The sequence below is a fragment of the Rhinatrema bivittatum genome, chromosome 8 (genome assembly GCF_901001135.1).
Source record: "Rhinatrema bivittatum chromosome 8, aRhiBiv1.1, whole genome shotgun sequence".
NCBI lineage: Eukaryota > Metazoa > Chordata > Amphibia > Gymnophiona > Rhinatrematidae > Rhinatrema > Rhinatrema bivittatum.
This window is the reverse complement of record NC_042622.1, coordinates 182,544,646-182,558,754: the sequence shown is the minus strand read 5'-3', so window position 1 is coordinate 182,558,754 and position 14,109 is coordinate 182,544,646. Positions and strand designations below refer to the sequence as shown.

The following is a 14,109-nucleotide window of genomic DNA, read 5'->3' as shown; positions in this document are numbered from 1 at the left end:
CTTCCTCCATCTATCATTGTAATTTCCTTTCTCAGTTGTCTGTAAACCGACATGATGTTTTTTACGAATGCCGGTATATAAAAGTTATAAATAAATAAATAAATAAATAAAGATATAATCCTCCTGCTTATGCCTTGCTCATGATCTTATTGTGCCCCAGTGGGATTGAGAGGCACGGCATTAGTCCCTCCCTGCCCCATAAACTGTACAGGTTTTCACTCTTACCAAAAGGCCAGAAACTTATATTTGATCTGAGCTAAGCAGAGGCTGCCAAGCAGTCTATTTGGGGCCAAATCTGTCTTGAGTTCATTGACTTTCCCTAATGATACAGCAAGCTGTTGCAGCTCTTCTGTTTAGTGTCTTTAGGGGAAAGGGCATTAAGAATGACCTCTGAGTTTCCCAAAAGTTCTGCTCATTTGGGATAATAGATAGTGTCCATGGGATAGAAAAAACAAAAATAAAATATTAGTCATTTGCTTTGGAATCTTAACAGCACCAACTTTGCCTTAATATGTTTTAGATAGAAAATAATTATTTTATGTCGTAGTGGAGAACATTATCTCATTCATGTCTTATTCAATCAATATTATCATAGCTATGAAACCTTGATTTATGTGGTGGACATAATCCTGTGCCTTCGATCTTGTTAAATTTAAAACAGAGGGAAGGCAAGGAAATGATCAAGGATAACTATGAAGTGTAAATCAATGTTTACATCTGACAGTGTGATGTAAATACATTCCTTCACTAGGACTCCTCTATGCACAAAGCCCTCTTCTGGGTGGCTATGGCGGTGCTGCAGCTGGACGAAGTGAATCTGTATTCCGCAGGCACAGCCCTCCTCGAACAAAACCTACACACATTAGATAGCCTTCATGTGTTCAATGACAAGGTAAGAACAAATCCCAGCACCACATCTCTGCGGCACAGAGTACTGGCTTTCTTTAATGGGTTAACTATCAGTATCTCCTACAATCAGCAGAATGAAACTGTGTTGTGAGTGTCAGGATAGTCCATCCTGTAGAAAGGGTGCACAATCCCTGTTAATTCCCTTAAAATCTCCTTTTTGTTTTTGGTTTGTTTTTTTTTAAAGGGGGTCACTTGAGGATAATTAGTGCTGGCGGTTCTGTGCCTTCACTACAGAAAGAATGTATTTATGGCAGATTTTCTTTTTTAAAATTTTGGTAGGAAACAGGTAAGAGACATAGAGGGAGGAGTGGGAAGCTTTTAAAGCAATAGCCAGCCGGTGGTAACTTGAGCCCCTCAACAAGTGAGAGGGAGCATAGGGGCGCTGCAGCAGGCTGCGCAGAATCAGCTGACTCATTCACCACCATATATGTTTAACCGTACCTCTTTTAAATGACCTGTAGGAAACACATGTGCTCCTCACTTTCTGCCATCCTCCCAATTATGACAACATTAAATTCTATTATAAGTAGGAGCCGCAGCTGCTTTAAGAAGATAATCAGCCAGACCAGCATATCACTGCCATCTGGGGAGACCAGGGTTTGATTTCCAAACACCACTCCTGCTTCATCTGGCAGGGGGCTGGAGATGCAGCGACCATGTTGCAGCCACCTGCTGAGATTCCCAAAATGTGCTTACACTGATCCATTATAAGAGGGCATTTTGATTCAGGGTGATTTTTCGGGAGGTGGGTTGGGGTTAGGGGGGTGGTATTACAGACACATTCAGAGCTATCCATTGTAAAGTTGACATCAATAAAGAATTTTAGACCTTATAAGTGATGAAAAGGAATTGATTTGTACAATGCAGCTAGCAGAGAATGCAGTGTACAAATCAACTCCCCTTTTAAGAATTTTCATTCTTAAAAGGCATTTAAAAAAAGTTTAAAAACATGGCTTTTTAAACAAGCATTTTACAATGAGACGGGAGAATAGAAATTATTCAGGAATAGGCTGGAGAGCACCGACACACAGTACTTAGGACAGTACAGTAGATTAGTCTATGAACTCTACACCACAATATACATAACTATAATACTATGTGTGATAAATCTACCCGTGCAAGTACCTTGGTACAATTGGTCATGAACTACTTCGCTAAATGATTGTCTAATGATATATTGTAACCGAACCTTTGACGGCACCTGTTAGAATGTACTATAGTACACTTTTACTTACATTAAATATGTGCCTACATGTAAACCGTTGCGATGGTATATAACTTCGCAACGGTATAGAAAATATTTTAAATAAAATAAATACATTTGCAGAGTGGTCCATGCCTCTTTCCAGGAGCGGTTACTCCATTCTCTAGGCTAGATAGAAATGAAGAACCCCAGGTAGCTACAAATGAAGGCTAATGGCACCATGGCCCCAGTTGGGGGCAGGTCCATATTGAGCTTAGAAACCCAGCTCAAGAAAAAAGCAGGAGGATGACTGGCCAAAAAAAAAAAAGAGAGAAATCAGCACCTGTGTTTTGCTCATGTTTTTCTGTGTCAGAGCCCTGAAGAAGTATTCATGGAAATCAGGAGGCCCCTGGAATGGCACTGCAAGCAAATGGATCATTTCGTCGGGCTCAATTTCAACTCCAACTTTAATTTTGCACTAGTAGGACACCTTCTGAAAGGTAGGAGCATCCCACTTCTCTTCATGGTGCCAGATGATATGAAATGGCATTTGGGACATTGCAGTTAATAACATAAGCAGAACTGGATCAGTGCGAGGGTCCATCAAGTCCTGCATCCTGTTTCCAACAGTGGCCAAACCAGGTCACAAGTACCTGGCAGGTTCCCAAAGGGTAAATAGATCCCATGCTGCTATCGTGCAGTGATAAGTAATGAGCTTACATATATATATTGTATTGAATTTTGGATTGTAATTATGGTTTCCTAGCGTGTAGCCAGATGGACTCAGAACCAATGGGTTATATGCCCCCCTGCTAGGAGATGGAGACGGATTCAGGTTTCAAAGCTGACATCACCATAGATATACCCTCAGTGATGTCAGCTCCTCACTATCCGTCTCCTAGCAGATGTGGATGTGCTTTCCCTATCGAGGTCGCTGTACCCTTTGGAAAAAGACATTTCTACCTTTAAACTGAAGAAAAGATTGAGCCCCGCTCTCTTGTGATGATACCTAAAGGTCCCTCCCCCAGCTGAGAATTCCTGAGGTGATTTCAAAGATCTCTCAGGGTGGGCCTTGGTCCGGTAGCAGGTTCCCGGCATGGACTTTGCTGCTGAAGCAGCTGAAAGACAGCAGGTGCAGGAACCCGAGTGCAATGATAATAGCCAAAGCCCTCTCCCCCCACAGCCGGAAACCGTCTCTGTACTCAGCCGGTAAGCACTTAGACCAGGTAAGTTTAAAAAAAAAAAAAAAGTAAGATGATTTATCTTCCAATTCAGAAACAATTAGAGGGATTTTCAGTAGGACTCCCACTGGTCTCCGAGCTCGGCATGCCGTTTCTCTGAGCTCGGCGTGCCGTACCGTCGTTACCACTTCCATTGAGGTAAAGGGAATTGGGCTTCCAAGTAGGTTGAGCAGCCCCCGGTGGCAAAAGCCCTCTCCCCTTGCAGCCGGAGCCCGTCTCTAAACTCAGCCGGTAAGCACTGAGCTCAGGTAAGTAAAAAAAAAAAACGATTGGAGGGGACTGCCAGTAGGTTTCCTCTGGCCTCCATGCTCAGTGCGCTGTACCAGCATCGTTCCTGCTCCCGTGGAGGGTAAGGGGAATTAGGCCTTTAAGTGGGTTGAGCATCCCTTGGTGGGCTAGGCCCTGCATTAGGAACACCGCATGGTTGGCCTCATTGGCACCATCTTGACGCGTTGCTGTGTGTGTTGTATGGCCCAATGTAGAACATCTGAATGCACTGTGCGTTGGCTGTGCGCGTAATTTCATCACGTACTTACATGCACAATTCTGAGAGCGCTCGTGCTGAGTGCAGTGTCAGCACATACGCGCACAACTCTGAGAGCACTGTGCACATGACGTCAGCGCATACTTAAGCGCACAACGTTGTAAACGCATACAGGAAAAGCTGAGCGCATAGCCCGAGTGCACTCCTCGCTGCACCCCATCTAGGCGCTCTAAATTTGTGCGCATATAATTTTTTAAGCGCGAGCCGAGTGGAACACAGTTACCACTGCCAATGGCGCCAGCAACCAAGAGACCTAAGCGCCTTGCTCTTTGTGCTGCTTGTCATATTAAGGCTTCTCAGCCTGACCTAAATTTCACCCTGTGTCAGCACTGTGAGGAAATCCATGAAGAGTTGGCTTCCTTGGACTTTGATAATCCCAGCTCCTCCCATTCAGATGATGGGTTAGCCACAGCCTTAGCTGGAAGCACCCTGGATCTTTGTACCCCAGGACTGGGCCATCCTTGGGAGAGGGAAATTCAGCAGCACCTACCCTAATACTCCTGGGCTAGGCAGGGGCCCTGCCATCTTCTCTAGGATGGAATTATTTTTCCAGGGCCATGAAAACCATCAACTAGGCGCAGCCTGCTACCAGATGGAACATCAACCATTAAAAAACAATCCCAGAGTCACGTGATGTGGTGAGCCGGGTAAGCAGGCTTCCTACAGGCTCTGAGGGTCAACTCAGACAATCACCAGAAATCCTCTTTAGCCAGGGAAGAACTTAATAATTTGGACATCTCATATTACGGGGCATATGTCCATAGAGAACTATATGCAGCGCGCTTCCCCGGTTATGGCCACAAAAGGAAGGAAAAAGAAAAAAACGAGGGGCCTGGATTCCAAAATGGTGCCTGTCAGCGATTCAGCAAAAGGGAACCAGTCAGCAGCTGCTACTCTAGCAGACATAAAAGAGGTAATACATGCTGCCCTGGACGAAAAATTAGCTACTATAGTGTCCCAAATCGCAAAAGTTAAAACATCTTTGGCCGAGTTAAGCCCGCAACTTGAACAAGCAGAGGGCTGCATCCACCTTCTGGAAGACGACGCCTTAGCCAGCGCGGGAAAAATAGCAGCGCAAGATAAAATAATAGGGGAACTCTGGGATAAACTAGATGACTTAGAAAACAGAGAAAGGCGTTCTAATTTCAGATTTTTAGGGTTCCCTGAGACCTTAGAGGACAGAGAGCTGGGGACCCTCTTGGAAGCTTGGCTGCCCGAGGTGCTGAATCTCCCAGATTTAAAGGGCTGCATAACTTATCGAGAGAGCACATAGAATTGGAGCCAAACGGGCAAATCTGCAAAAACCGATGTTTAACATTGCCAAATTTTTAAACTATCTAAATAAACAAAAAATCTGGCTGGCCTCCAGAAAAATGCAGCAAATAAACTATGAGACTCACGAGATACGGCTGTTTCAAGACTATTCAGTCCGTGTCTCAAAAGCCGCAAAAGATTTTCGCCAATATGCTCTGTTACACCAAAAGCAGATTAAGTTCTCTCTGCAATTCCCCACAAAATTCCGAGTCTGGCACAAGGATCAAGAATGTTTTTGAAACGCAGGAGATGGCGGCCGCATTCGCAAATAAACTCTGAATACCAAGTACTGAGTGCCAGGTGTTTCAATTGCTGTGTTTTGGTGGTATTACTGTAGTTTAATTGTTTGAATACCGGAATCATTAAGTAGTCTGCAAACTTTGACGGTCAAGCATGCAGGAGTTATCTAGGCCTTGATGAGGCCAAAGGAGAGCAGAAAGTTTATTTCAAGATCAAGCCTGAAACGCTAGAAGTTCTCAGGTCCAGTGACAGTGTAAAGGCAGCTTACAAAATGGCGTGGCTCAGCGAGTGATGGAGGCCCATATAATTTACCATGCCTCATGTACCAACAAACAACAGATTTGTGCAAAGCTGAGGATACCTCATATAACAGCCAGGAACTTAGCCAGCGAGATCCTTCAGCTGTGCGCTTCCGTCTGCTAAACAAAAATTATTTAGAGACCAGGACAACAAGGGCGATTGGGCCTGAAGAGGAACGAAGAAGATGGCTGGGCCTTTACCATTCTTTGGCAGGGGTAGCAGCGTACGGGGCCCACCAACATGGACATGGCCATCGGGTTGCTGAACTGCTGGATCAGCTGGACAACACACCCTTTCGATTGGACATACGAGAAAGAAGATCATACAACCCACATGGGCTCAAAGAGGCTTTTGGCATGGAGGGCTCCCACGTAGTTTGAAATCCCTCAGACTCTATGTGCGGTTCAGGATGCTGAGGAACAAGATTCTTTGCCTAGCCTGTATGACTGGGCTTACACCCGCACCTGATATGAAGGTTAGCCTTTCTGAGATTTACTGATGTCGGATGTACATTACGGCATGTATGAAAATAGTGATGGGCTAAGGGGCCAGCCGGGACCGGAAAACCAGCTGTCCATACAGACCTTGGACTGACTTTCTCCTGACTGAGATGCAATGAAAGGCGTACCATGATTCCACGAGACCGCAGCAAGATACTGAAAATTGGCATTGTAAGCTAAAAACATTGGACTATCTTCCTTTGACCCTTGCACATAACTAACGAGACTCCACAACCTCAAGTTATGAGGAATTGGTTTTGGACAAAATGGTTTGGGGATTTTAAGGGTAATGGGCACGGGGGGGGGGGGATAAACGAGGGAGGGTGGGGGAAAAGGGGCAGAAAGGGGGGAGGGAAGGGACTTAAACGGGGATATCGAGCTCCAGGATTTTTGGTACTGGCGTATCTTCTGCATTTCTCCATATCTTTAATTGCCCAGGTCCAGATAATAGGGTCACAATTTTGGATAGGGATGATAGCGTGGGCTGAGTGTTGGCACGGAGGCGAAGGAATACTGTGGAATGCATGTTTAAGGCATATTTCTAAACTTCACATCCTAGGAGTGATGCCAGGCTGGGAGCCTCATTCCTTTTCTGATAGGGTAATCACACTTGCAAAATTTAATTTCATATTTCTTATAAGAATTGACTAATTTAATAACTTAGAATGTAAACAGATTGGGATCCCTGGTAAAAAGGAAAAAAATATTATCCCATCTCAAGAAATTACAGCCGGGCATAGTGGGACTTCAGGAAACTCATCTTACTGCATCAGAGAGTGAGAAGTTGAAACGGGATTGGGTGGGCTTATGTGAGTATTCTGCAGCTAAGGGTCGAAAGGCTGGGGTGGCCATCCTCGTTAATAAAAATGCAGCCTTTCAAAAAATTAAGTGTAACAGACCCTGAGGGACGCTACGTTGTTTTGACAGGGGATTGGAATGGGGCTCCAGTTACATTATTCAGTATCTATGCGCTCAACGAGTATTCCCATACCTTTTTTGTTAACCTCTGTAATATATTATTCTCAACTTTTATGTTACTCTTTACCTAATGGGGGATTTTAACTGTGTTCATGATCCCTCTCTAGATAAGAACCCGGCAGCCCCAGGGAGGGGAGAGGAACGAGACCGAGGTATTCGTTTTATCTGTAAATATCTGGGACTGGTGGACATTTGGCGCTCCCTCCACCCGGAAGAACAGGATTACACTCACATATTATGCTCGCACTCATCACTATCTAGAATTGATTATATACTAATCTCGAGGGCTGCTTTTCCAGATGCAGAGCGTGCTACCATTGAAACGCAGGTTATCTCCGACCGTGCGCCAGTTTCCCTACTCCTGAGTTCAAAAGCAGATAGGGAAGTGACTCGCTTGTGGAGATTTCCTAGCTCTCTTCGGGATGACATAAAATTCCAGAAGTACTTTAGAGAGCAATGGGCAGATTTTGCAACTAATAAGCAATAACACGCATCTGATCCCCAGCTTTTTTGGGAAACCGGGAAGGCGGTCCGGCGAGGGCATATTATTTCCTACCTAAGCAGCCGGAAAAAAGAATTGAATAGGGAAATCCTCAAGCTCGAAACAAAACTGGGAGCTGCAAAAACTAGCATGCGCCAGACACCTTCCATGAATAGCATGACTCAATATTATAGCGTCCTTAATCAATTAAATACAAAACTCCATTTAAGGGTACAGCACAATCTGCAGCAGGGTGAACAACTATTCAGATTTGGGATCAAAACGGGGAAATTACTAGCTAATTTGGTACGAGCCACAAAATCAAAAACCTTTATTCCCCGCATGCACACTACTCGGGGGGGGTGTACCTGTAACTAGCAAGCGAGAGATCTGCGAAGTGTTTAGGTCATTCTATGAAACATTATATGTGGCAGAAAAGGATGAGGGGAAAGAAGAACAGTGTTTTTTTTTCAGGGCCTTCAGTTGCCAACATTATCGCTACGCAGCTGGAATTTCTGAATAGACCTATTCAACCTGTAGAAGTAGGGGAGGCCATTGCATCAGTACAACTCGAGAAATCACCAGGCCCAGATGGGTTCTCGTACGATTTTTATAAATGCCTTAGTGAGCAAGTGACAGGACCTTTGGTCTCTCTCTATTCAGATGGGGTAGCCAAACATTCCTTCTCGCACCATTTTAACTTGGCCCATATCACAGTACTCTCAAAGCCAGGCAAAGACCTATTACACCCAGGCTCCTACCAGCCATTTTCCCTGCTCAATTGCGATCTTAAGCTTCTAGCTAAAATATTAGCAGAGCGGCTAAATGTCCTATTACCAGCCCTTATTTCCAGCCACCAAGTCTGATTTGTCAAGGGGCGGAAAGCGAATATTAATATTATCAAATTAATAACAGCAATGCACATATGCCAGACTAAGAACATCCCAGCCTTGGCAGTGGGATTTGATTCAGAAAAAGCATTTGACCAAGTGGCCTGGCCATACATGTTCTCTGTTCTGAACCGATACAGTTTCAGAGGAGAGTTATTGCAGTATCTATTACTGTTGTATGACAATCCCAGCCTCACGCATTGTAGCTAATCGAATGATCTCAGATGATATCCCTATACATAGGACGGTGCATCAGGGTTGTCCTCTATCCCCTTTATTATACATATTATCAATAGACCCCCTACTGCGAAACATAGCGGCCGCCTAGACCTGGATTTGGAGCACAATCGTCCCACTTCAAGGTGGCAGCATTTGCTGATGATGTGCTGGTGTTCCTCACTAACCCAATCACCTCACTGACTGCCTTATCTCAATTACAGAAGCAATTTGGAGCCTTTGCAGGACTTAAAATTAATGAAGAAAAATCAGAAGCCATTGACGTGACTGGCACATTAAAACAACCCTGGCCCACCCTGTTCCCTCTTCGCTGGGTACAAACTGATATAAAGTACTTGGGAATAAGGATCCCCCTGGATATTAGCAATCTATATAGTGCCAATGTACAGCCTTTATTGCACCATTCGGAAGCACTATTCCGCAGATGGCAATCTTTGCCGCTATCCCTGTCAGGTAGGATCCACTTATTTAAGATGGCACTAATGCCCAAGTGGCTTTACATTTTACAAATGGCCTCCTTATGGATTACTAAACAGGACTCTCAGTGATTCCACAAAGCCTTAGGCATGTTTCTTTTGCAAAAGAAAAAAGCTCGTTTATCTATGGCTGTCCTTATTCAACCAATAAACTTAGGAGGTCTAGGATGCCCAAGTATGTCTTTATATAACTTGGCATGTAGTTTAAGGTATATACGGGACTGGTTGCATGGCTCATACTACTATACACCCTACCAGAATCTGTTAACATGGTACGATGTTCCATCCCTTAATCCACTCTTACACTCAGACTCTCACTCTTTACCCAACCACATCAGGACACATTGCACTAGTGTGTACATGTCGGAAAGCTGGCAGTCACTCTGTAAGAGGATGGGACACTCCTCTCAGGAGAATGCTATGAGCACCATTATACATAACGCAGCGTTTATACCAGACAGCACCGATGCAGCTTTTTTTTAGATAGGCTAAACAAGAGTTAAAGTACCTTTACCAACTCCGCCAAACCACCACTGGAGATCCGTTGGATTTCCCTACACTACAGCAAACATACAGTCTTACGAATGCAGATTACTACCCCTTCCTCCAGATTAAATACTTTCTTAAATCCACATCAATGACAAGTAAGGAAATGAGGGCTAACCAGACCCTGCGTATCTTTTTTGATCCATAGAAGATTATATGCCCCACTATTTCTTTTTACCACAAAGCCCTTATAGAAGATCCATCATCACCCGGTTTACAGCAACTGCATGAAAAATGGAATAAATGGCCCCAATTCTCAGTTCCATATACAGCTTTTAGGAAATGATTCTCTTTACTTAAGGAGATATCTGAGAACATACTTTTGAGAGAGACGGAATACAAATTCCTTTGGCAAATCTATATTACTCCCGAACGGGCATTTCAATATAAAATTGCCACCTCTAATTTGTGTATCAAATGTAACACCAATATCGGAACCTATTATCATTATTTCTGGGTGTGTGGACATGTGTGAGTCTTTTGGGAGCAGATACGCAATACTTGCTCCAAGATGCTGCAGATGAACCTACCATCCCACCCAGATCTCTGGCTGTTTGGACACACAGTTTCTACCACACCTTCCATGAACAAGCAGGTTTATTTATTTTTAGACGGGGCTGGTATTATGGGGAAGAAGGTAATTCTATTGAAATGGCTTAATGAGCAAAGTCTGCAGCATGAACATTGGATGAAGAAGATGACACATTTAAGCTCATTAGAATATGCTATTGCCAGGTCTTCATCTCTTCAAAAGTACACTAATGATCAATAAATATGGGAACCGTTTTTAAAATATTTTACTCCAACTGACCCAAAGGCAACCTTGTACATGTGGGATTCCTAATAATTTCTATGTATTAGTTAGAAACATGGAGACTGGAGGGACTTAATACGCTAGATGTTCCAGAATTCTATCTCATTTTTCACTGTTCTATACCATACCAATATATTTCACATCAACTAACAATTTATTTCCCCATTCATTGCTTATCCGGGCCTCTAGGCCCAATATAGCCCTTCCTGTACCCATAGCCTTCCATCACTATGGCTCTCCCTCAATATGGTTATACTTTAGGATGGATTTCTCTTTATTAGTTATGACTTGCTTTAGACCGAGGTGTATCCCTAATCACAAAAGAGCTATATATGTGGGATCATAAATCGCTGCTATTTATATCAGACAATCTGAACTACTCCGGATAGAGCTATATGATGACCTTACATTGTTATATATCTGTTGTGTATCTGTTCTATATTCTTTTTACTATACACAGATGCCAGTACATGTACTTGGATGTATTCCTAGATCCGGACCAGACTGAAGGATATCGCACCTACCAAAGAATGGAGCAGGGAACAAAGGGGGGGGGGGGGGGGGGAGGGAGAAGGGAGATGGGAAGAGGGATTGAGTTACGGAGGGTTGTTAAAGAAAAAACTGTTCAACACATATATTGTATCACTGTTTTTGTATCAATGTCTTGAACTATTATAAACAAATTAAAAAAACAAAACCCTCTCCCACCGCTTTCGACAGACCTCAAGGCATGCCTCGCCTCACCAAGGGTATCCCTGGCAGAGACCCGGATGACACAGAGGAGGTGCTAGATTCCTTGGTCCAGGCTGATTTCCCTACGGAAAGCCTTTTGCTACTTTCCAGTATTGGAAGCCATCCAGGAGTTGATTGACCTGGATTGGGAGCCCCCAGAAGCAGGCAGCGAGAGAGCATTTGGTGGATTCGCTGGTCTGCGCCATCTCAAAGCGAACTACTATCCCAGTGGAAAAAGGAATGGCCTTGAAGGATGCATATAATAGTCTGATGGGGTCCATGCTTGAACAAGGCCTTGATGTAGCAGCAATGATCTTACAGATTGCTTCTTGGTGTTCCCTCGTTGCCCTTTTATCTGATGCGGGATCTGACCTAGTCCATACCTTGGCCAGAGGAGTGACCTCAGTGGTAGCTGCCAGAAAATAGCTATGGCCGTGAAACTGGTCAGCGGACGCGACACTCTAAGGCAAACCCCGCGAACATGCCCTTTAAGGGGTCACTCCTCTTCAGAAGTGAATTGGAAAAGTTGGACAGTAAATGGGGTGAATCTCCAGGGCCACAGCTACCAGAAGATAAGAGAAAACAGTTACAGTGCCTCTCTCTCAGGAGGGGTCGGCCCAGGGACTCCCAGTGCTTTCAGCCCTACAGAAATTCAGCATTTCAGAGGCCTTGGTCCTTTGGGAGGCCTCGGTCCTTTCGGAGTCGGCAATCTGACAGGGGCAAGTTTGGGTTCAAGTTCTTCTCAAACCCCCCAGTGAAGTCAGCTGACCCTCCCTCGGAATGAGGAGACAGGAGGTTGGCTGTCACACTTTTTTTCCAGCAGAGGGGTGAGACCGCTTCGGACAAAGGAGTTCTGGAGGTCATAGGAGAAGGATATGTGCTGGAGTTTTCCAATTTCCTCGGGATATGTCCATGATGTCCCCTTGCTACTCCCAGCACGAGAAGCAGACAGGGGGCTCTAACTTGGTAAGGCTCCTCAGGTTGAGGGCTATAGTTCCAGTACCTGCGTCCCAGTAAGATGTGGGGCGTTATTCCCTCATCGTACCCAAGGAGGAGGGTTCCTTTTGCTTCATTCTGGACCTCAAGAGAATCAACCGACATGAGTATTTCCGTTCCACATGGAATCTCTGCACTTGGTGATGATGGCTGTACAACTGGGAGTGTTCTTAACTTCCCTGGACCTTTCTGAGGCCTACCTTCATATTCCAGTCTGCCAAGAACATCAATGTTTCCAATGCCTTGCAGTACTGGGCCACCATTATCAGTTCTGGTGCTGCCCTTCGGCCTGGCCACCCCCCCATAACATTTTCCAAGATTATGGTGGTCGTAGCGGTGGTGCAGAGAAAAGAGGGAATCCTGGTGCCATCCGTACGTGAACGACTGGATGACTCGGGCAAAGCCCTGGAAGAGAGTTTCCGACTGAATGATCCAGGCGAAGCCCATGGAAGAGAGTCTCCAGGTGACCAGCAGGGTGACCTCCCTGCTGCAGGAAGTCAGTTGGGTCGTATACATGAACCAAAGCAGTCTCAAACCCTCCCAGTGCTTGGAATATCTGAGAGTCCGGTGCAGCACCAAGCAGTGCAAGTTTTCTTCCTGCCCACGCACATAAGGGAGTGGGTGTCCCAAGTGCGTTGTTGACTAACTTCACTCACCTGACGGTGCGGAGCTATCTGCAGGTCCTCGGTTCGATGGTCTCAACCCTGGAGATAGTACTGTGAACGAGGACACACATGTGACCACTTCAACGCTCCCCGCTGTCACGTTGGAACACCCTGTCTCAAGATCTTCGATTCGCCTCCACCTACCAGTGGAAATATGTTCTCCACTCCAGTGGTGGCTGCAGAAGCTGTAAGGTGTAACCCTGTTCCGCCGAACTGACTGGTCCTCACGACAGACGCGAGCCTCCAGGGCTGGAGAGCTCACTGTCAGGAACTGATGGCCCAAGAGCGTTGGACCAAGGAAGAGGCACTCTGGAGCATAAACAGACTTGGAAGACTGAGCAATCGGATAGGCGAGTCTACAGTCCAGCCCTATGCTTCAGGTTCAGGCGGTCCTCGTTATGGCGGACAATGCAACAACAGTGCCCTATATTAGCCGCCAGGGGGGAACCAAGACCAGCAACTATCCCAGAAGATAGAACTCCTTATGGAATGGGCAAAATTACACGTACAGATGATCTCGACCTCCCACATTGCAGGGAAAGAAAATGTCAGAGCAGATTTCCTAAGCAGGGGGAGTCTGAATTCTGGAGAATGGGCGTTGTTGGCCAAAGCCTTTCAACTAATGGGAGATCGCTGGGGCCTCCCGTCCATCAACCTGTGGACCGCATTTCACAATGTGAAGATTCCCCGTTTCTTCAGCCGCAGAAGAAATCAGTGGCCTCTGGGGGTCGACGCTCTCGTACAAGAGCTTGCCTGGTGGAGCGTGGATATTCGGCAGCAATAACTACCGTCTTGCTCCGCGTGCAAAAGTTCTCTATATCTTTATCGTATGTGTGGGTCTGGAGAGTACTTGAGGCCTGGGGTGAGGAACGCGGTGTTGCCCCTCAGATGATCAAAATCCCACTGGCTCTGGAATTTTTACAGGATGGCTTGAATAAAGTGTTGGCCCTTAATTCCTTCAAGGTCCAGGTAGCAGCTCTCTCCTGTTACGGGGTGAGGTGAATGGAACCCGCCTGCTGGCTCATCAGAACATGGCCCAATTTCTGAAAGGGGTGAAGGACCT

The 14,109-nt window shown here is 45.4% G+C and overlaps 1 protein-coding gene across 7 annotated transcripts in view; it reads left to right on the top strand.

Moving 5' to 3' along the window:
* NF1 (neurofibromin 1) overlaps positions 1 to 14,109 on the top strand; it is a 527,350-nt gene that overhangs the window by 436,986 nt on the left and 76,255 nt on the right. For all 7 annotated transcript variants that reach the window (XM_029611915.1, XM_029611920.1, XM_029611917.1 and 4 more), the window contains 2 exons: positions 752 to 892; positions 2,466 to 2,592. In XM_029611915.1, the coding sequence (XP_029467775.1) occupies positions 752 to 892; positions 2,466 to 2,592 (268 nt within the window). The remainder of the gene's footprint in view (positions 1 to 751; positions 893 to 2,465; positions 2,593 to 14,109) is intronic.